The sequence below is a fragment of the Mustela erminea genome, chromosome 16 (assembly GCF_009829155.1).
Source record: "Mustela erminea isolate mMusErm1 chromosome 16, mMusErm1.Pri, whole genome shotgun sequence".
NCBI classification, from domain to species: domain Eukaryota; kingdom Metazoa; phylum Chordata; class Mammalia; order Carnivora; family Mustelidae; genus Mustela; species Mustela erminea.
In genome coordinates this window covers 84,719,000-84,737,912 of record NC_045629.1, presented here as the reverse complement: position 1 = coordinate 84,737,912, position 18,913 = coordinate 84,719,000, and the positions used below count along the sequence as shown (strand labels likewise).

Genomic DNA, 18,913 nt, shown 5'->3' with positions numbered 1-18,913 from the left:
ATACCTCTGACCCAGACACCTCAAATTCCCAAGTTACCCCAGTTATCCCAATAATGACCTTTTAGCCAAGTTTTCAGTCTCCTTCAACTGAGAGCTACACTTCAGTCTTTGACTTTCATGCCCTTGATGCTTGCAGGACACTGACCAGCTCCTTTGTAACATGTTGCTCAACTTGTACTTGTCTGGTTGCCTCATGGTTAGATTCAGGTTGGCAGGAACACCAAGGAGGGGGGAGCCTGGGCTGCTCAGTCGGTGAAGCATCTGCCTTCAACTCTGGTCATGGTCTCAGGGTTCTGGGGCGGAGACCCTTGGCTGCCTGGTCAGTGGGGGCCTGGTTCTCCCTCTGCCTCTGTCTTCCCCCTGCTCCTGCTCTCTCTCAAATCTTTAAAAAAAAAAAGAAAAAAAAAGAAATACTATGGAAATGAGGCTGAGGGCTTTTTATTGGGCAGTTTGTCCCCACACTGGAGATGTTTATTTTGATTACTTAAGGGGAATTGCCCAGGAGTCTTCACTGTTAGATTACTTTTTTCTCTTTGTCTTTAGTAAATGTTTTATGGGGCAGTACATTGAGAATACGTAAATAGTGCATTCCTCATGCACATTTCACTCACTAGTGTTTTGTCTGTCGTAGAGGAGAAAGCTTTCTCTTTACCTCTTTTTGTTCACTTGTGTATGTCAGTGAAGACTCATGGATTCTCATTTCTATTTTTAAAGTTAATTTATTGAAATAATCTCCACAACCAGTGTGGGGCTGAACTCATGACCCTGATATCAAGAGTCATTTGCCAGCCAGGTGCCCCTCATGGAGTCTTATTTTATTCAAAGAAATAGAATATTTTACTCTGATTATTGTGATCCAAAATTTGGCCATTGGAAGAACCTTCAAGGATGGTCCTATGTATTATTTTATTTTTTAAAGATTTTATTTACTCATTTGAGAGACAGAGATAGAGAGAAAGGAGCAAGGGGAGAGGCAGAGGGAGAGAGAGAAGCAGACCCCCCACTGAGCAGGGAGCCTGACGAGGGGTTCGATCCTGGGACCCCAGGATCATGACCTGAGCCAAAGGCAGACACTTAGCCATCTGAGCCACCAGATGCCCCTATTTTAATTTTCTTTTGAAAGATTTTATTGGGCAAAAAAAATTTTATAAAGTTTTTTCCACGATTATTTATGTATTTATTTGAGAGAGAGAGAGAGAGAGAGAACATGAGAGGTATCAGTGGGAGAAGCAGACTCCCTGCCGAGCAGGGAGCCCGATGTGGGACTTGATCCTGGGACTCCAGGATCATGACCTCAGCCGAAGGCCGTCACTTAACCAACTGAGCCACTCAGGTGCTGTAAAATTTTTTTTTAAATATTTTATTTATTTGACAGTGAGAGACACAGCAAGAGAGGAAACACAAGAAGAAGGAGTGGGAGGGGGAGAAACGGACTCCCCGCCAAGCAGGGAGCCTGCTGTGGGGCCCGATTCCAGGACCTTGGGAGCATGACCGAGCCGAAGGCAGTACAGACAGTGGGGCAGGGAGGTGAGGACGAGAGAGTCTGAAGGAGACTCCATGCTGGACGCGGACACCGGGCTCAGTCAAACCACCGAGAGATCATGACCCCAGCCAAAACCAAGAGTAGGGTGCTCAACTGGCTGAACCACCCAGGAGCCCCTCCTGTGGTATTTTTTAAAAGAACTTTATTGAGGGGCACCTGGGTGGCTCAGTCAGTGAAGCGTCTGCCTTCGGCTCAGGTCATGAATCGACTCCCACGTCAGGTGCTCTGCTCAGCGGGGAGCCTGCTTCTCCCTCTGCCAAATAAATAAAAAAAAATTTTAAGATTTTATTTATTTATTTGACAGACAGAGATCACAAGTAGACAGAAAGGCAGGCAGAGAGAGAGGAGGAAGCAGACTCCCTGCTGAGCAAGAGCCCGATGCGGGGCTCCATCCCAGGACCCTGAGATCATGACCTGAGCCGAGGGCAGAGGCTTTAACCCACTGAGCCATCCAGGAGTCCCTATTTTTATTTTTTTAAGATTTTGTTTATTCGTTTGTCAGCACGCATAAGCAGGGGGAGCAGCAGATTCCCTACTGAGCAGGGAGCCTGATGGGGGACTCGATCCCAGGACCCCAGGATCATGATCTGAGCTGAAGGCAGACACTTAACCGAATGAGCCACCAAGGCTTCCCTAAAGCATTTTTTAATGTAGGCTCCACGCCCAAGATGGGGCTTGAACTCGTGACCCCAAGATCCAGAGTGGTATGCTCCACGGCCAGAGCCGGCCAAGCGCTAAGCCAGGTCGGAGTGTCCGGGAGGCAGCATCAGTCACGCTCCCGGTGCTGTGCAACCACCACCACCGGCTGCTTCCGAACCCGTCACCTGCGAGCACGCCCTGCCCTGCTCGCCTCCCTCCGGTGACCTCTAATCTACTTCCTGAACAGACCCCGCTCCTCCGGCAGCCTCGGCGGGATGCCCCGTGCAGCTCGCAAGGCTCCGGACCAAGGAGTGTGTGTGGTTTTACGCCGCTTTATGCCCTGGGGAGGCTCCCGGAACCGAAGCCTCCGTCAGGATGGGGAGCAGGGGCACGGCCCAAAGAGCCTCTACGCGCCCCCAACCTCCAACCTTTCCCCCCGGCAAGCCCCCCTTCCTCCCTGCGACTCTGTCACATCACGAGTGTGACAGAAATGGAATCACACGGGAGATGACCTCAGGAGGCTGTCGCGCCTGTCGGCCACTTCATTCTTGTCGCTCCCGAGTGCCCCCCGTGTGCACATCCCCGCGAGCAGCTACTTGCCTGTTGAAGGACCTTCGTGTCATTTCCAGGGTGAGGCGGGAGAACACTGTCGTGCAGGTGTGTGTACGGACGCAGATCTTCATTCCCTGGGGTCAATGCTGAGTTGTCCCAACGGGTATGTTCAGTTTTCGAGAAATTGCTGAATGGTTTTGCAGAGCGTCTGGACCGTGCTCCATTCCTGCAGGCCACGTGTGGAGACCCAGTGGCTCCGAATCCCCACCAGCATTTGGCGATGTCGGTGTTTTTTTAATTTTAGGCTTAGTTTGCGTTTCTTATTAACTGGCAAGTGATTGGAGCGTCTCCTCTTTGGTGAAATGTCTGCTGCTTTTCCCATTTTCTGGGGGGATGGTTCGGTTTCTACAGATGTTCTTTGTGGACAGGCCACTTGTAGGCATTTTCTCCTATTCATGGCTTGTCTTTTGGCCTTTCATGGCCTTTCACAGAGCAGAAGTTTTAAAATTTGATGAAGCCCAACTTTCTGATTTCTTTCATGCACGCTGTCTCTGGCGTCCTGGGAATGCTTCATCAGTCACTAGTCCAGAAGAGCTTTTATATTTCCTTCTACATTTTTCCTAGTTTTACATTTAAATACACAATTCACTTTGAGGTTTGTCCCTAGTTTTATCATCTCTTTTGCCATAATTTTTAAAAAAGATATATTTATTTGAGAGAGTAGGTGCACAGGCATGCACCCACACACGCACACACACAAGCAGGGGTGGGGAGCAGAAGGGGAAGCAGGCTCCCCCCTGAGCAGAGAGCCCAATGCAGGGACTCGATCCCAGGACCCTGGGACCATGACCCGAATGGAGGCAGACGCTTAACTGACGGAGCTACCCAGGCGCCCCTTCACATAATTTTTTTTTAATCTACAAATATGTCTATCTTTCCCTTCTGAGTATTCTAAGTGAATGTTTTTCTAAATTACCTTCTGATATATTTATGGTTTGGGTTTCTACACTGCGACCTTTGAATCCTCTGAACGTTACTTTTGTAAGTGATGTGAGAAAGAGCTCTGGGGACACCTGCGCAGCGTAATGGCTGAGCCGCCCAGGTGTCCCAAGTGAGTGGGGTTTTTTGACTTGTTTAAATTTGCCCTACTTTCTCATGTTGGTATTTTTAAAAAAGTTTTTTTTTTTTTTTGACAGAGATCACAAGTAGGCAGAGAGGCAGGCAGAGAGACAGTGGGCGGGGGGGGGGGGGGGAAGCAGGCTCCCTGCTGAGCAGAGAGCCTGATGCGGGGCTCCATCCCAGGACCCTGAGATCATGACCCTGCCGAAGGTAGAGGCTTTAATCCACTGAGCCCCCATGGTGCCCCTCACATTGGTATTTTTTAATACATTGTTATCTATTCCTAATTTACTTCTGTTAGTTTAAGCTCTACCCAACATGGGGCTTGAACTCATGACCTTGAGATCAAGATTTGCACACTCCACCACTGAGCCAGACAGGTGCTTCTCACGCTGGTATTTTTAAAGGAATTTATTGCTTTTGTAATTTAAAGGAAATACCCATAGAAGCAGACACTATGGGCCCCACAGTCCTTGTTTTAGCAGATGCGGATCCTTTTGTACAAATGTCACCTCTTCTGTTCTCCAGACCTTGCAGTTGGTGCCCTACTCGGCCTAGGACAGGGCCCCTCTCTCGGCAGCCCCCTCACAAAAGTCCCGGCACAGTCTGGTAGTTGTGCAGAAGGCATGGGAGACAAAGTCTATACAGAACGCCATGGAGAAAAAAACTTCTAAAGTCGGAGGCTGAAAACAGCCAGAGGGAAGAAACCCCTGTTTGACCACCCAAAAGGTCGCTTTGCTTAGGTGTGAAACCTAAGACAGCCCTTCACAAAGGCAGACCCAGGGGCACTGGTCAGTCAGGCACCCGTCTCTGCTCGCATTGTGGTCGAAGCGTCATGAGATCGAGCCCCATGCTGGGCTCTGGGCTTGGGCCAGAGTCCGCTTCAGATTCTCTCTCTCTCCCTCTGTCCCTCCCACTTGTGCTCTCTCTCTAGTAAATAGAAAAATCTTTAAAAAACAAAGCAAAGGCAGACCTTGTAGCAAGTGGCCATATGGGCCGTGTGTCCCACGAGCTGTGGGACCAGTGCCCAGGGAGGTCTGGAAGCTCGGAAGGAAGCCGAGGCCCCGAGGCCCTGCACTTTGCGTACAAGTTTGGTTTCGTGGCAATTTTGAGGTAGGAGGGGCCAAACGATGCTGCCCCTTTATTGCTTCTATTTTTTTTTTTTTAAAAGACTTTAACAGGGGCGCCTGGGTGGCTCAGTGGGTTAAGCCGCTGCCTTCGGCTCAGGTCATGATCTCAGGGTCCTGGGATCGAGTCCCGCATCAGGCTCTCTGCTCAGCAGGGAGCCTGCTTCCTCCTCTCTCTCTCTGCCTGCCTCTCTGCCTACTTGTGATCTCTGTCTGTCAAATAAATAAATAAAATCTTTTAAAAAAAAAAAAAAAATAAAAGACTTTAACAGAAAGAGACACAGCGAGAGGGAACACAAGCAGGGGGAGTGGGAGAGGGAGAGCAGGCTTCCCACCCAGCAGGGAGCCCAACACAGGGCCTGATCCCAGGACCTTGGGACCATGACCTGAGCCGAAGGCAGATGCTCAAAGACCGAGCCCCCGGGCGTCCCTCCTTCATTGCTTCTTAACTAAAGCACATGGGACCCATCACTGCTCCCTTCCAGCCCAAGGGCAGCAAAGCACCAACAGACCTAGTTTGAAATCTGCAGCGAAGGACTGCACGCCCCCTACCCCTCCACGCACACACACGTGTGGCCAACTAGACCCTCCCGTTTCCTTCATGCCTGGCCACTCACTGGCCGGTGAGTCCCCACTCCCCTCCTGACCCCAGCGACTTACTGATAAACATAGGCTGAGTCCCTATGCCGGGAGCGAGACCCAGCCGGGACGTGGCCACATGCTCCCAGCTCCCACCCCACCGGGAATGCTGCCCCACTGGGGGCTGGCTACGCCAAACTCCACCACAGCCCCAGCTCCTGGCCTGCCGCCCACAGCTTCGTCACACCATCAAGACCACCCTGCTCACACATGCGGCCCCCAAAGATGAGGGCGGCACCCCTTTCTCTGGCCACAACCTCTGGACTTTATTTCCAGGGGAGAGCAACTGGCTGGAGGGCCACATCTTGGCTCCGTGCGGGAGGGAAGAGCCTGGGCCTGCAGCCTGGTCAGCTGTAGCTGTCGGGGTCCGTATCTTCTGGCAGGAAGTAGCGCTGCAAGGCCGGCTGGAGGAGCAGCGGGGGCAGCGGCCGGGCGGGCCTGGGCCAGTCTGGGGGGAAAGGCTGGACTTCTGCCCTCGGCAGGGGCAGCTTCAGCATCCGGATGGAGCCGCTGACAGTACGGCTCATCCAGAACCGGGACCGCTTCCAGCCTGCAGGCCAGCAGGACAGTGAGGTCTCCGGATGGGGCCGATGGCCACTGGGACCCCGGCTAGGGTGGAGGGAGACGTTGGGGTCCAATCCTACCCCTGTCCCCACTCACCCCTCAGTCTCACTGGAGACTTCTGGACCGTGGCCTCCCGAAGCCGGAGGACGGGATAGTGCCTGCAGGGGTAAGGAGGGAGGTGTGGCCCAGCCGGCCCCGCAGCGGCCCCCAACCCTCGCAGGCCCTGTCGCAGCCCGGGGGCCTCCTCACCAGCATTCCCGGGGCTGTGGCAGTACTGTGTTGTACTCCAGGGGGCATGGGCTCGGGCGCAGCCTCTCGAGCTGCTCCTGCGGGAGACCCTGCAGCCGAGCCTGTGCCTGCAGCTGCTTGCAGAAGAAGTTGAGCGCGTCGATGGTCCCCAGGTCCAGCGTCTGTGACCGGGACCAGTCTGTCTGCTCCAGTGGTGGCAGCTCTTCCGGCAGCACGTCGGGTGCTGAGGTGCATGCACAGATCTCGGGGGGCCAGAAGTGGGACAGCGCCTCCGAGAGCCCGCGTTTGGTCCGCCCCAGGCGCCTTGGCGAAGGCATCAGCTTGGCTCGGGACTGGACGACCGCAGAGTCCAGCTCCCGGGGCGAGACCACCAGAGAGGACACCCAGGAACGGACCGGGGCTGTCCCCGAAACGGGAGCTGACCCAGCGAGCCCCGAGATCTGTGCCAGGGCCTCCTTGGGAGGAGGCAGAAACACCGCAGTCTGGGACACCTTCGGCAGCATCTCTGACAAATTGGCCGTGGAAGGCTGCAAGCGTTGCATCTGTGGGGGAAAGAACTGGTTGCTGATGCCCCACCCCCAGCCCAAGGCAGAGGCTGCCCCTCCCCCAGCAGAGAGGCCTCAAGCTGGAGACCTGGCAGCGGACTCCTTCCTTGGGGGGGGGGAAACAGGAAGAGCCCCAGAAATGGGGGGTTGGGGACAGGAGAGGACCCATGAGGCACAGACACAGAGCAAGGCAGAGAGCTGGCCAGCCTCACCTGGATCCCCTGCCCCTCCCCGTCAAAGACCTGTGGAAAGCAGGTGGAGGCGGGGGGGGGGGGGGGGAGCGGGGCCAGAGAGGAGATTCGGTGGCCAGTAACCCCACCCCTGCCAGTCAGCACCTGCAGCCTTCGGATCATCTCCTCCAGCTTGTGGCAGCAGTGCTTGCGCAGGGCAGCCTTGGAGTCGGCATCTGGGCCCCGCACCCAGGTCATCATCTCCTTGAACAGGAAGCCCTGCGGGTCCTGAAGGCCTAGCCCGTCCAGCAGCTTCCTGAGCTCGGGCCTGGGACAGGTGCAAGCCGCTGACTCGGAGGCCTGCCCCCGCGCGCGGGGAGCTGGAGCGGGAAGCGGGGCTCACCGGCAGGAGGCTGGCGAGTAGAGGAAGTAGGACAGAAGCTCCAGCACCACCTCGCGCGACTCCAGGGAGCAGGCCAGCAGCAGCTGCAGCGCCAGCATCACGAACTCCTTCTGCGTCGGGTCCTGCGCGCACCCAGCAGAGTGCGTCGGGTCGGGAGGGCGGGGCGGGCCGGTGGGGCGGGGCGGGGCTGGGGCTGGGGCGCACCTCGAGGCTGGGGGGCTGGTCCAGGTTGAGCAGGCCCACCAGGAGGCCCTGCAGCCGGTTATGGAGGTCTCTGCTCAGGTAGGGCAGCAGCCTCAGCAGCGCCCTCAAGACGTGCACGCGGTCCGTCCAAGAGGCCTCGAACAGCCCGTCCATGAACATTGAGGCCAGGCCCTCCGCCGTGCCCACCTCGGGGTAGGCCTGCGGGTGCCGCGAGCTGAGGCCTTGCCCCCTCCCGCCCGCCCGGGCTTCCCCGGTGCCCCAGACCCCCGAACCTCCAAGGTGAAGACGGGGAAGAGCTCTTTGAACCAGTTCTGGCCGACGAAGAAATGCAGGAGCCTGGGCAGATACCCGGAGCGCTCTTCCCAGAGCGCGTGCCCATAGGAGTGCAAAGGCTGGCGAAGGCCGGTCTCGGGCCCCTCCGCGGTGCGGGTTCGAGAGTGCGTGCGCTTCGGGGTCAAGTACTCCAAGCTCTGCGGGGGGCGGGGGCGGCAGCGGCTGCAGGCCCCTCCTCTCCAACCCCGCCGCGCCGCCCTCCAGGGCCCTCTGCAGCCCAGTCCCCAGCCAGGCGCCTACCTGAGCCTCCGTCTCCTCGGACTCAGAGAGCTCCCCGTGTGGGCTCAGGGAGTCTGACAGCCAGTCCAGGGAGCGCCCCTCCTGCTCCTCTTCCCCCAGCCACTGGGTCAGGTCCTGCTGCCCCTTGGCACCTGGTTGCCTGATGCGCCACAGCTGCCATAGGTCGTCCTGGTGCCTTCCTGGCTGCAGAGAGAGAACAGGTGGCCTCTGGCTCGCTGCGGGGCGGGGCCTCAGGCCCTTTGCTGCAGAGCCCAGGGCAGGACCCCCCAGCCCCGCTTGCCTTGGGCCTGCGGTGGCCGGTGAGCTGGGCGAGGGCGCCGGGGCTGCTGACCTCCTGCTGAAGCCACAGCTGGCACAGCACAACCGAGTTGGGCACGCTGCCAGGGAAGCCGATGGGCCGCTGCAAGTCCTGGGGCAGCACAGGGCAGGGGGCTGAGAACCTGAAGGCCGCCCCACCCCAGGGGTGGTGGAGGCTGCCTGGCAAGCACCCCGAGCGCATGCCCCGCTCCACCTGCCAGGGGGCACACCCCGTCTGTGCCAACTTGCGTGAAACCACCGAGCATTAGAGACTGCTCAGAACTAAAACTTCATCCTGTTTTTGAAAGAGGAATTATAAGGAACTGGGCCAAGACTGAACATAGGATGCGGCCCCTGCGTTCTTTTTTTTTTTTTTTTTAAGACTTTATTTATTTATTTGACAGGCAGAGATCACAAGCAGGCAGAGAGGCAGGCAGAGAGAGAGAGAGGAGGAAGCAAGCTCCCCGCTGAGCAGAGAGCCCGACGCGGGGCTCGATCCCAGGACCCTGAGATCATGACCTGAGCCGAAGGCAGAAGCTTTAACCCACTGAGCCCCCCAGGTGCCCCAGCCCCTGCATTCTTGATGAAAAGAAGCGAACCCTCGGCAGGGCCCCTGCTGGGCTCCGTGGGTGGGGCGCGTGGCCTGTGGTCTCAGGGTTGTGGGTTCGAGCCCTACACTGGGTGTTCAGATTGCTTAAAAGCAAAATCCTAAAGAAAAGTGGGTGCCCCGCAAAAGCTCTTTTCCCACAACCGAAGCACAGCACTCACAAAACCAGTACGGCGCAACGTGATTGTATCCCCCGGAACTTGTGTGAGTTTCCTAGGGCTCCTCCTGGTCGCTCAGGCTGGCCCCTGGCTCTGCTCCTCGGCAGGACTTGATCAGCATTGCTCCCGAATCTGTGCTCCCCAAGTCGCAATTCTAAGACCCAAGGTAAGTGCTTTTGCTTTACCTCAGTCCTGCCTCTTTCTTCAGTCGACAGCCGAGACACGCACATGGGCAAAAAGACCCTTTAGCAATCCGGTGGAAGGACAGTCAGTGAGCCTTCAACTGTGACGACTGAGGAGGAAGTCTGGGCAGCTGCTGGCCTCTGGGGAACCCTGACACCCCTCCCCACTCCACACAGGACTGGGACCTCAGCCCTGGAACAGGGATGTCTAAAAGAAGCATTGGGGGGGACGCCTGGGTGACTCCGTGGGTTAAGCCTCTGCCTCCGGCTCAAGTCATGATCTCAGGGTCCTGGGATCGAGCCCCGCATCGGGCTCTCTGCTCCACGGGGAGCCTGCTTCCTCCTCTCTCTCTGCCTGCCTCTCTGCCTGCTTGTCATCTCTGTCAAAAAAATAAATAAAATCTTTGGGAAAAAAAAAAAGGAAGCATTGGGGTTGGTGGTAGGAACTTGGAGGGGGATGTTGAGGATTTGGGTAGATGGTTTCAGCTACGGGAAGCATCGGCACCTGCCAGGGCAGCTGGCAGTGCCAGAATGTGCTTGGAGAGAGGCCTGTCTGGGCGTCTGGGGTGGGAGAGGTTGGGAAGGTGGTGGACGGCACGGGACCAGCTCCCACTGACTTCACTCCTCTAAAGGGAGAAGACTCCGGTCTTCCAGATGAAGTCCGTCCAGGCCCCGCCCGGCACTCTAACCGGGGAGGTGTGCGGGCACACTCGACTGGCAGAGGCTCTGGCTTGGCCTGGCGCCTTTTCTGGGAATCTCCGGCCCTCCGGCAGCCGGTCCCCAGAGAAGAGCAGCGCCCAAACTGGGCCGGCCAGGAGGTGAGTGGAGGGCTGTGGGTGGGCACGGCTCTCAGGTCAGATCCGAGCACAAGATCTGCAGCGGAGGGAAGATGGGGGGCCTCAGAAGGTCACCCCCGGATGGAGGTACGTCTGGGAAGAGCAAGGGGCTCTCACCTTGTAGGGCCGAATGGTGGCAGGAAAGAAGCCTCGGAGATTGGAAAGAGGCTCATTGGGCCGCCTCTTCTTCAAGAGGGGGACCTGGGAACAGGAGGAGGGCTCAGAGCCAAGCACGGACCCTCAGTGCCCCTGCAGCCCCGCTCTTGGGGAGCTCAGACCCCTTACCCTGTGCTGTAGGTGGAGGGGTGGTGAGTCGGGGACTACAGGCTTCTTCCCTCGGAGTAGTTCCCACTGTAGCTGCAGGTCCAGACTGAGGCCCAGGTTACTGCTCAGCGAGGAGCGGGCCAGCAGCTGGGGCGACAGAGATGTCGTCACGGGGTGGCAGCAGGGTCATAGGGTCAGGGCAGAGGTGGGAGGGACGGGAGGCCTTACCTGGGATGCCCTGCTGTGCACGCCCCGGTGTGTGGCTGGGGTAGGTAAGGGGACTCGGCGACGATGGGCAAAGTGCCGGCCCATGGCTCCCGGCTCCTGTCGGGCGAGGGCTGTGGGCGCCGTCGGGCCTTCAGCGCAGACCCCCGGCTGCCAAAGACCGCTGGCCACTCTGCGTACAGTGCACACGTCCCAGGTCTCTCTCTCCACAGTGAGGGTCGTGGTGCTCCACTGCCGGAACTCTCTTCCAGAAGGCACGTCCTGGGAGGGACGCAGGGGAGATGGGCCGTGTCAGAGCCCCTGGGTGAAGGGAGGGGCTAGAGTCCAGGCTGAGCCCAAGGGAGGCCCCACGCCCACCAGCAAGCCGCGGCCATAGATCAGGCGCAAGTAGTTGTCGAAGGCCTCCTGCCGCTGTTGCCAGGAGGGTGGGTGGGGGGCTGCGGGGACCCCTAGGCCCAGCCTCAGCTGCTGCAGGTCTCGGTCCCGGGCAGCGAGGGCTTCCAAGTCCTGCGGGAGGGGCTGGGGGTCAGCTCACTCCTCCTTTGGTCTTGCCATCTGCTTCCCAGACAACCCCAGGGACCCCGGGGTGTCCCCCAAGGACTGAATGGGAGTGGCCTGGGCCGTGGCCAGGTGCACGGTTGGGATGGTGAGGGGCAGTCTCCGTCCCACCTCCTCCAACACTGGCCGCGGAGGTGTCGCTGTCTGGCGATGGACGGAAGATGAGTCCAGGCTGCAGACAGGATGGGCACAGGTGCGACACTGGGTGTCTTCACCAGGTGGGTCGGGGGATGCCGGGGCTGGGGCTGGGGCTGGGGCTGGGGCCGGCCAGGCCTCTGGCAGGAGGACAGCTGTCAGGGCTGGGTTTGGCTCACGGCGGGGGGGGGGGGGGCAGGGGATGGGGGCTAAGTGGCCCCAGCGCTCTGCGGCATTGTGCTGGGGTCACACAGCCAGGCCCTGACTCAGGGGAGGTGGGCGGGGGCCTGCAGGACAGCTCAGCTGGGCCGCCAGCAGACCTAAGACCGGGCATCCCCTGGAGGTTGGCGAGCCTCTGCAGCTGGGTGGAGGTCAGCGACTCCTGGCTGGTCAGTGGCAGTGGAGGGTCAGGCACCACATCAGGGACCTTCTGGCACAGGCTCTGAGCAGGAGAAAGGAACCTAGAGCGCAGGCCTGGGGGGCAGGGGGCTTGTCTGCCCACGGCGGCCCCACCCTGCCCATCCCGTGCTTGCCGTGTACCTTAACCAGGTACGATGTGGGCAGGTAAAGCCTGTGAGACACCAGGCAGAGCTGGGAGCCCAGAGCCAACACCAGGTCCCCGCTATCACTGCTGAAGGTCAGGCCCTGAGGGGGGCCATTCAGCTGCAGGAGCCTGGAGGGGTGTCGAGGGCCAGGGTCCAGCCCCGCTCCGCAAAGTCAGAAGCTGAAGTCCTGGCAGGGGCAAGGCCCTGTTCCTTGTCCAGCCTCCAGGCTCTGGTTGGGGGAGAGGGAGGAGCCCAGCTGGCCACCCACAGGCTCCCAAGCCCTCCCCCCTTCCACCTCCCAGCCCCAGCCCACCGCAGCAGGCGGTTCTCCGCCGTCCAGATGCGCACGGAGCAGTCCAGGCTGGAGCAGGCGTACAGCCGAAGCGAGGGACAGCAGCACAGGCCTGAGGGACCAGGGCTCGGGTGAGGGACCAGGTCCCCGCAGCCCCTCGGGCTTTACTCCTGCCCTGCCCACTCACCGGTGATGTGGTCCGTAGGGTCATCCTGGGGCCGGTGATCAGAGCGGGGACTGTCGCCCAGGCCAAACTGCACCAAGCCGTAGGTGGCGCTGTCGGGGTCCTCAAAGGCCACCGTGATGCGCCGGCCGAGCGCGCAGAGCCCCACGGCGGGGTGGCAGCAGGAGAAGGTGCGCAGCAGGCTCAGGCTCTCCTCGGCGTAGGGGTAGACGCGCCACATCTTCACGGTCAGATCTCCGCCTGCGGGGGTGGGGAGGCGGGAGCCGGGGCTGGGCCTTTGCGGGGCGGGGCGGGGACCCCCAGGCGGGCTATGAGGGGGAGGGGAGATATGGACCGGAGGACACGACGCTGTTCCAGGTAGACGCGATGGCAGTGACGGGGCCCGGGCTGTGCGCCTCGGTCTGGAAGACGGTCTTCGAGCTGTGCCACTCCAGGACGGACAGGGTGCCATCCGTGTGCCCCAGCACGGGTAGGTACCTGCGCAGGACATCCCCGTCGGCGCGGGCGCCGCCGCCCCGCCCCGCCCCGCCCCGGCGCACGCGCCCGGGCACCCACCGGTTCTTGTCCTTCCAGGCCCGCGGGGCGTCGCGGCGGCCCGGCTCCCCCGCACGCCGGCACACCGCCTGCCAGCTGGCCCGCGCGCCGCCGGGGTCCGTGAGGTGGCTGTAGAGGTGCAGGCAGCAGGGCCTGCGCGCGGGGGCGGCGGGCGGGCACACGCGCCGCAGCACGCGCATGGGGCAGCGCGCCGCGTCCGCGCACACCAGGTGGCCGGCGCGCGTCAGCAGCCACAGCGCCTCGCGCGGGAGGCAGTAGAGCACGGAGGCCGCGCGGTCGTCGGGCTCCAGCAGCAGCGCGCTCACCGTGCGCCCGGTCGCCGCCGCCACCAGGTAGACCGAGCCGTCGGCGCAGGCGCACACGAGGCGCGCCGGCAGGAGCGGGTGCGCGGACGCGGGCAGCGCGGGCACCAGCTGCAGGTGAAGCACCGGCGCGGACAGCTGCGCCAACGGCGAGTAGAGCTCGCGGAGGCGCCACAGGTCCACGCCGCCGGTGCTCACGGAGAGCACCGGCCAGCCGGGGCCAGCGGGCGCCAGCAGGCGGGTCACGAGCCCACACGCGGCGCCCCGGCCCAGCGCCACCTCGTCCACCTGTGCCGCCGTCTGCAGGTCCCATGTGCGCAGCGTCCCATCCCGCGAGGCCGACAGCACCCGGGACGTGTTCGGGAGCACTGCCAGAGCGGTCACTGGGCCTGTAGGAGGGGCACGGGTCACTTGGGCGCATGGTCAGCCCAGGATACGACCAGCGCGGGACCACTTGGCTGGTGCTGGCAGAGCTTCCGGACAGCCCCGAGCTCCTCCCGCCGGCCGGGCACAGCAGGGAGAGACAACGAGCCTCAAGGCCCCCGCGGCACGGCTCACCTGTGTGGCCCATGAACACCATCCGGATCTGCCAGTCCGCCTCCCACACCTTCACTGTGCTGTCTTGAGAGGCTGTCACCACTGCTCCCACCTCTAGGCAGTAGGCCACATCCCAGATAGTGCTGAAGGGGAAGAGGAGGCCCTGACCCGCTCAGCACCTCCTGGCGTGGGAGCTGCTGTGCCCCTGCCATGACCTGCTTGCCCTCCGGGACTGCCACCCACCCTTTCTCCCGGTCCCTAGGTGCCCCTCACGTTTTGTGCAGGTCCTGGCGCACGTCTACGAGAGCCCAGGTGTGCAGATCGAAGGTGAGCACGGCTGAGCCGTAGGCCGCGAAGCAGCATGGGACTTGGTGGGAATGTGGGGGTCCCAGAACCAAACGGGTGACTGTCCCTGCAGGACTTGATGGCAGCTGCAGAGGTGACCCACGCGGCACCAGGCGGCGACCCCCCAAACGGAACTCCCAGAGCACCAGGCTGCTACCTGCCTCTGCCACTAGCAGCAGCCCCAGGCTGGGCACTGGTAGACCACAGATGGGCTCGTGACCCGGTCCCCTGCCCACCCCTGGCTCACTCAGCCACAGCAGGCTGAGGTCAGGCCTTAGGATGGCCAGCCCCTCGGGGCCCCAACCCACAAAGCGGCTCGTGGTGTCCCGTGGGCCCTGCATTGCCACCAGTCCCGTGAGCATGGCCGGGGCCCGTAGCTTCTTGTCAGCCCAGCCGTCCTCCCTGTGCACGTGCAGGTGGCCTGCACCGTCCAGCACCACGAAGCGTCCGCCCGCGGGGTCCTGTGCCACCGAGCACGGCCCAGCTGCCACTCTCAGATGGCGCAGCAGCTCCAGCCCGTGGGTCAAACGCGCCACACACAGCTCACTTCTCTTCTCCTGCGGGCCAGGACGGCAGGCTTAGGGTCAGTGGACAGGTAGGGGCGGGTGGCTGGAGCGTGGGGCGCCTGCCTCAGGGAACTGAGGGATCTGGGCTGAGGGCGTACTAGGGACATCTGGGCGAAGAGATGGTCCAGGAAAGAGGCCTCCAGGCAGGGCCCACAGGCAAGCCCCACCTTTTCCACGAAGTCATGGAGGCCCCCACGGAGAAGCAGCCACAGCTGGCGGGCACGAGCACGTGGAGTCTGGTTCTGCCACCACGAGCTGCTGGTGAAAAGCCGTGGGATGGGCTCCGCAAACAGCTCTGCGGGTTAGCAGTGGAAGCGCGGTCACCCTGTGCTCCAGCAGCCCTGACTCTGGAGGCTGCAGCCAGCGCAGGGACCAGGGACAGCCCGGGTTGTGTGGCACCATGGCAGACAGAACTCCCACCCCAGCGAGGCAGGCCTGCTGTCGTGTGGGCGTGGGGGGGGCAGGAGGGGGGCCCAGCAAGGCCACCTCACCATTCTTTTCCTTGAGCAGCCCTGGATCCGGAATATCGTAGGTGTCGGCATCGTACAGGTCCGGGTCCAGCAGCAGGCTGTCGCCTTCTGCTGAATAGGGGTTGCCCGCCTCTGACACCTCAGTCTCCATTCCAGCCGCAGCAGGTCCGGGCGGCTCAACTGCCCCTAAGACCGTTGCTAGGCTACCAGACGCCCCGACCCCACCTTCGACGCAGACCCCACCCCCAACACAGCACAGAGGTTAGGTCCCCACTAAGTCACAGAAATTTTTATTGGAAACAAACAGCTGCAGCAAAGTGACACTCAGTGCACGCTGCCCAACGGGCGAGGTGGCGGGGGAAGGGAGGGTGGGTACCGGTGGGCACCAGGGGTTGGCCAAGCCCAGGGCGGTGACCGCCGGGGCCTGCTGACTGGATCTCAGGCCCTTGGGCTGGAGTGTGCAGGCCCATGCCTGATCCAGCACAAAATACAAAAATAAACTCTGTAGTCCAGCTGTCCCTGCCTGTGTCAGGTCCCGGGGGCAGGGCAGCGGCTCTTCCCACCAGGCCCTGCGCTGTCCAGGCCAACCACAATTCGGGCAGCAGGAGCCTGTGGGGGGAGGGGCGGGGGCGGGGTAGACATCTGTGGGCGGAGCCAAAGGGCTGGTGGGTGTGGCCTGGGGCGGAGCCGGAGCCGTGGCAGAGCCAGGGGTTGACCACCAGCTAGGGAGGCCCTGGGGGCCCTCGAGTGGGCAGTTCCCGGCACTGGTTGAAGCTGAATGAAGCTGGACCTCTGCTCCTCATCCTCACATACAGATCACCGGGACCCTGGCAGGAGGTGGCACACAAGGACCTCAGAGGAGCCAACACCCAGGGGGTGAGGCAGAGGCGTGCCCACTCTGTCCTGGCCAGCCCTGGCTTCAGCAGCCGCCACGCACCTGTCCTCCATGGCGCTCGTCTCCTCGGGCCCGCCCTCACCGCCTCCGCCGCCGCCCTCCTCCTCCTCCTCCTCCGCCTCCTCTCCCAGCTCCATGTCCAGCTCGTTGCCGGCCTCCGAGGGCGTGTAGGTGGATCCGCTGGGGGAGGTGCGGGGACTGGTCTTAGGACCGCCTGCCCCCGGCCCCGCTGCCGAGCCCAGGGAGGGTGTCCGGGAAGGAGAAAGTCAGGAGTGGGGTGGGCACGGCTGCGGAAGCGGTGCACGGGCCAGACGGCAGCCCGGGGAGGCGGCGGACGGGGGCCCACCTGATGGAGCGGCAGCTGAAGAAGACAATCCTCTTCAGCCGCTTGTTGTAGAAGAAGTAGTTGAAGGACCAGAGGCTGCCGTCCTCCCCAAAGGGGTCTGAGTCCAAGTCTGGGTTGTAACTGGGGAGTGTGGGGCAAGAGGTGGTGTGAAGGCCCGGGGGGGCGCACACCCAGGGCCCGCCTGCAGGGACGCCAGCCCACCTGTAGATGTCACACTCGGCCAGGCAGATCTCCTCATCCACCGCGTCCCACAGCTGCGGCTTCAGGGCCTTGAAGTCCTCCCGCACGGCCGAGAACAGACTGCAGTTCACCGCGTTAACCACCTAGGACGGTCACAGTCGGGACTGACTCAGGGTGCGGGACAGAGGGCACACGCCGGGCCGAGCCCAGGGGCCCCTGCAGGTAGGAAGCACAGTAAGCAGAGCTGGGGGGGTTGCGAGCCCCTCCCCCTAGCCTGACCCTCACCCAGCTGAGGCTGGGTTCCCTGCTGAACTCATGGCTCCGGGCGGTGCTGAAGTCATAGTCAGGCCGGAAGGACTCGTTGAGCGTGGCGATCAGGTAGAAGAGGGTCTTGCGGCTGCACGTGTCGCTTAGCGGGCCCTCGTCCTCACCACCTTGGCTCTTGCTCAGTCTGCACGGAGAAATGCATCAGCCCGGCATGGGCCCGCCCCCCACAGCCCACAGTGGGCAGACTCTGCCCTGGCTCACCTGCTGGGGCTGAGGCCCGAGGTCTGGGGAGGGGACAGCGCCTCTAGCACGTGGGGCTGGCCCTCCTGGCAGAACTGCTTAAACATGTGCTTGTCATCTCCTGCCATTTTACACGAGTAGCTCTCGATCCTACAAAGGGCGAGGGGGACCATGGAGCATGCCACCCGGCAGGTTCAAGTCCGGGCCAGGATGTCCTGACCTCTGAGGCCCCACGGAGCCCAGGCCTCACCTGCCGATGATGTGGGCATCTCCAGTCTCCACTGTCAGCTGTGAGTTGATGGCCTCGAAGCTCGAGTTCTCCAACAGCTTCATGTCCTTGGGGAAAGGGTCCTGCGGTCGGAGGGTCTAGTGCTGCCTGAGGATGGGAGACAGTCCCTGAGTATCTTGGCCCTGGGGCCGAGCGTCTGGCCTCCCTAGCCGGTAAGTGGGCCGTTAGTGACAGGCTGGGTCCCTCCTGCGCTCGCTCCTGAGCCCTCAGCACTGGCAGGAGAGAGAAACTGGATCCTGTTACCCGAGAGTGACCGGCCCAGGCTTCAGCTCAGCCAACCCACTTCTCCCCGCCCCGATACCGGGGGGCGAACCAGGGCTCCTGCTCACGGCAGGGCTCGCTAGCTCATGTCCCTGGACTCCCAGGAAGGCACGGGACTCCAGCAGGACCTCGGGCTAAGCGCCTCACTTACGGCCAGGACCTGCACCGGGTCGCGACCCAGCACACCGGGGGCTGGGGGCCGGCTGTCACCTGGACGCAGCGCTCTTCCCTGTGCTACGGGACCTCTAGCGAGGTGGAGAGGGAACCCCAAAGCCTCCCTGCTCCTCTCCGCAAGGGCGCCTAGTTCTTCGGACACCAAGGAACAGAGGCAGGCACCACGACCCCCGAGGGGCCTGTCGGCCGGCAGCTAGGGCGCTCCAGCGCCAGCCTGGCCTCACCCGCCTCTCGCCCGGGCGAAGGAAAACCCCAAGCCAGCCGCGGGGAACTACAAATCCCAGGGGGCCGTGCGCCCGGGACGCGCACGCGCGCCAGCGCGAAGTCCGCTGGGGGCTGGAGTTCCAGAGGCCCCCGCTCGGCGCCCGGCACAGGGCGGACACCTACCTGCTTGCGCAGCGCTCGGTGCGGCCGGGTCGGGGCGGGCCGGTGGACGTCGTCGCGGGAAAGAAGGCGGTGGGGCTCCGGGCAGCGCGAGCTCCTCAGGACCGGAGGGCGGCGCCGCGGCCTCCGTTCGAGCCGCGCTGTATCCGGGGGAAGAGGCTCTGCGGCGACGTCCCGTTACTCCCGGCCCTGCCGGCCCTGCCGGGCTGCCACCGCGACATAGCCTCGCCCCTGCACGGCGACCGACTCCCGCGACCGACCTGCCCGCCGACCGCCACACAAGGCCCGAAAGCGCAAAGGAGCGAGCGAGCGACCTCTGCCTCCCCGGGCCGGACAACAACAAGCGTCCGCAAGGCCCCGCCCCCGCCCCTGAATGGCCCGCTCCAGCCGCCGGGATCGAGAGCTCGGATAACCGTTGGGGGTGCCTCCCGCCAGTCACTCCTAGCCTCCACTTCTACTGGCTGAGGTGCCTGTCCGTCATTCTTTCAAGCC

At 61.9% G+C, this 18,913-nt stretch overlaps 2 protein-coding genes across 4 annotated transcripts; both read right to left on the bottom strand.

The window, feature by feature from the left end:
• Nucleotides 1-5,864: 5,864 nt before the first annotated feature.
• WDR97 (WD repeat domain 97) lies at nucleotides 5,865-15,566 on the bottom strand. 3 transcript variants are annotated; one of them, XM_032315574.1, is made up of 24 exons: nucleotides 15,407-15,566; nucleotides 15,083-15,210; nucleotides 14,278-14,906; nucleotides 14,026-14,147; nucleotides 13,166-13,856; nucleotides 12,945-13,087; nucleotides 12,614-12,850; nucleotides 12,448-12,538; nucleotides 12,130-12,262; nucleotides 11,910-12,031; nucleotides 11,566-11,626; nucleotides 11,254-11,403; nucleotides 10,900-11,157; nucleotides 10,693-10,818; nucleotides 10,525-10,608; nucleotides 8,608-8,736; nucleotides 8,328-8,510; nucleotides 8,027-8,224; nucleotides 7,755-7,952; nucleotides 7,551-7,672; nucleotides 7,313-7,475; nucleotides 6,433-6,974; nucleotides 6,280-6,341; nucleotides 5,865-6,169 (listed from the first exon to the last, which is right to left on the bottom strand). In XM_032315574.1, the coding sequence occupies exons 1-24, from the start codon at nucleotides 15,534-15,536 to the stop codon at nucleotides 5,967-5,969; spliced, it is 4,905 nt and encodes a 1,634-aa protein (XP_032171465.1). In that variant the 5' UTR covers nucleotides 15,537-15,566; the 3' UTR covers nucleotides 5,865-5,966. The 3 variants fall into 3 exon arrangements, with proteins under 3 accessions (XP_032171465.1, XP_032171464.1, XP_032171467.1); XM_032315573.1 differs by having other exon boundaries at nucleotides 12,945-13,856; XM_032315576.1 differs by lacking the exons at nucleotides 5,865-6,169; nucleotides 6,280-6,341; nucleotides 7,313-7,475 and having other exon boundaries at nucleotides 6,656-6,974; nucleotides 12,945-13,856.
• Nucleotides 15,567-15,659: 93 nt separating this feature from the next.
• On the bottom strand, nucleotides 15,660-18,794 carry MAF1 (MAF1 homolog, negative regulator of RNA polymerase III). Its single transcript, XM_032315581.1, has 8 exons — nucleotides 18,425-18,794; nucleotides 17,564-17,689; nucleotides 17,335-17,463; nucleotides 17,092-17,257; nucleotides 16,828-16,949; nucleotides 16,627-16,746; nucleotides 16,323-16,460; nucleotides 15,660-16,212 (listed from the first exon to the last, which is right to left on the bottom strand). The coding sequence occupies exons 2-8, from the start codon at nucleotides 17,644-17,646 to the stop codon at nucleotides 16,191-16,193; spliced, it is 780 nt and encodes a 259-aa protein (XP_032171472.1). The 5' UTR covers nucleotides 17,647-17,689; nucleotides 18,425-18,794; the 3' UTR covers nucleotides 15,660-16,190.
• Nucleotides 18,795-18,913: the final 119 nt, after the last annotated feature.

Excerpts from the sequence above, each read along its gene's own strand:
- MAF1 (XM_032315581.1), bottom strand. The coding sequence starts at position 17,646 with ATGAAGCTGTTGGAGAACTCGAGCTTCGAGGCCATCAACTCACAGCTG. Across the intron at positions 16,747-16,827 it reads GCCGAGTGTGACATCTACAG|TTACAACCCAGACTTGGACT; the intron begins GTGGGCTGGCGT and ends CACACTCCCCAG. Across the intron at positions 16,461-16,626 it reads TTCAGCTGCCGCTCCATCAG|CGGATCCACCTACACGCCCT; the intron begins GTGGGCCCCCGT and ends CACCTCCCCCAG.
- WDR97 (XM_032315573.1), bottom strand. The coding sequence starts at position 15,536 with ATGGAGACTGAGGTGTCAGAGGCGGGCAACCCCTATTCAGCAGAAGGC. Across the intron at positions 14,148-14,277 it reads CGCCAGGACCTGCACAAAAC|CACTATCTGGGATGTGGCCT; the intron begins GTGAGGGGCACC and ends CTTCCCCTTCAG. Across the intron at positions 11,627-11,909 it reads CAGGGGATGCCCGGTCTTAG|CCTGGACTCATCTTCCGTCC; the intron begins GTCTGCTGGCGG and ends TCCTGTCTGCAG.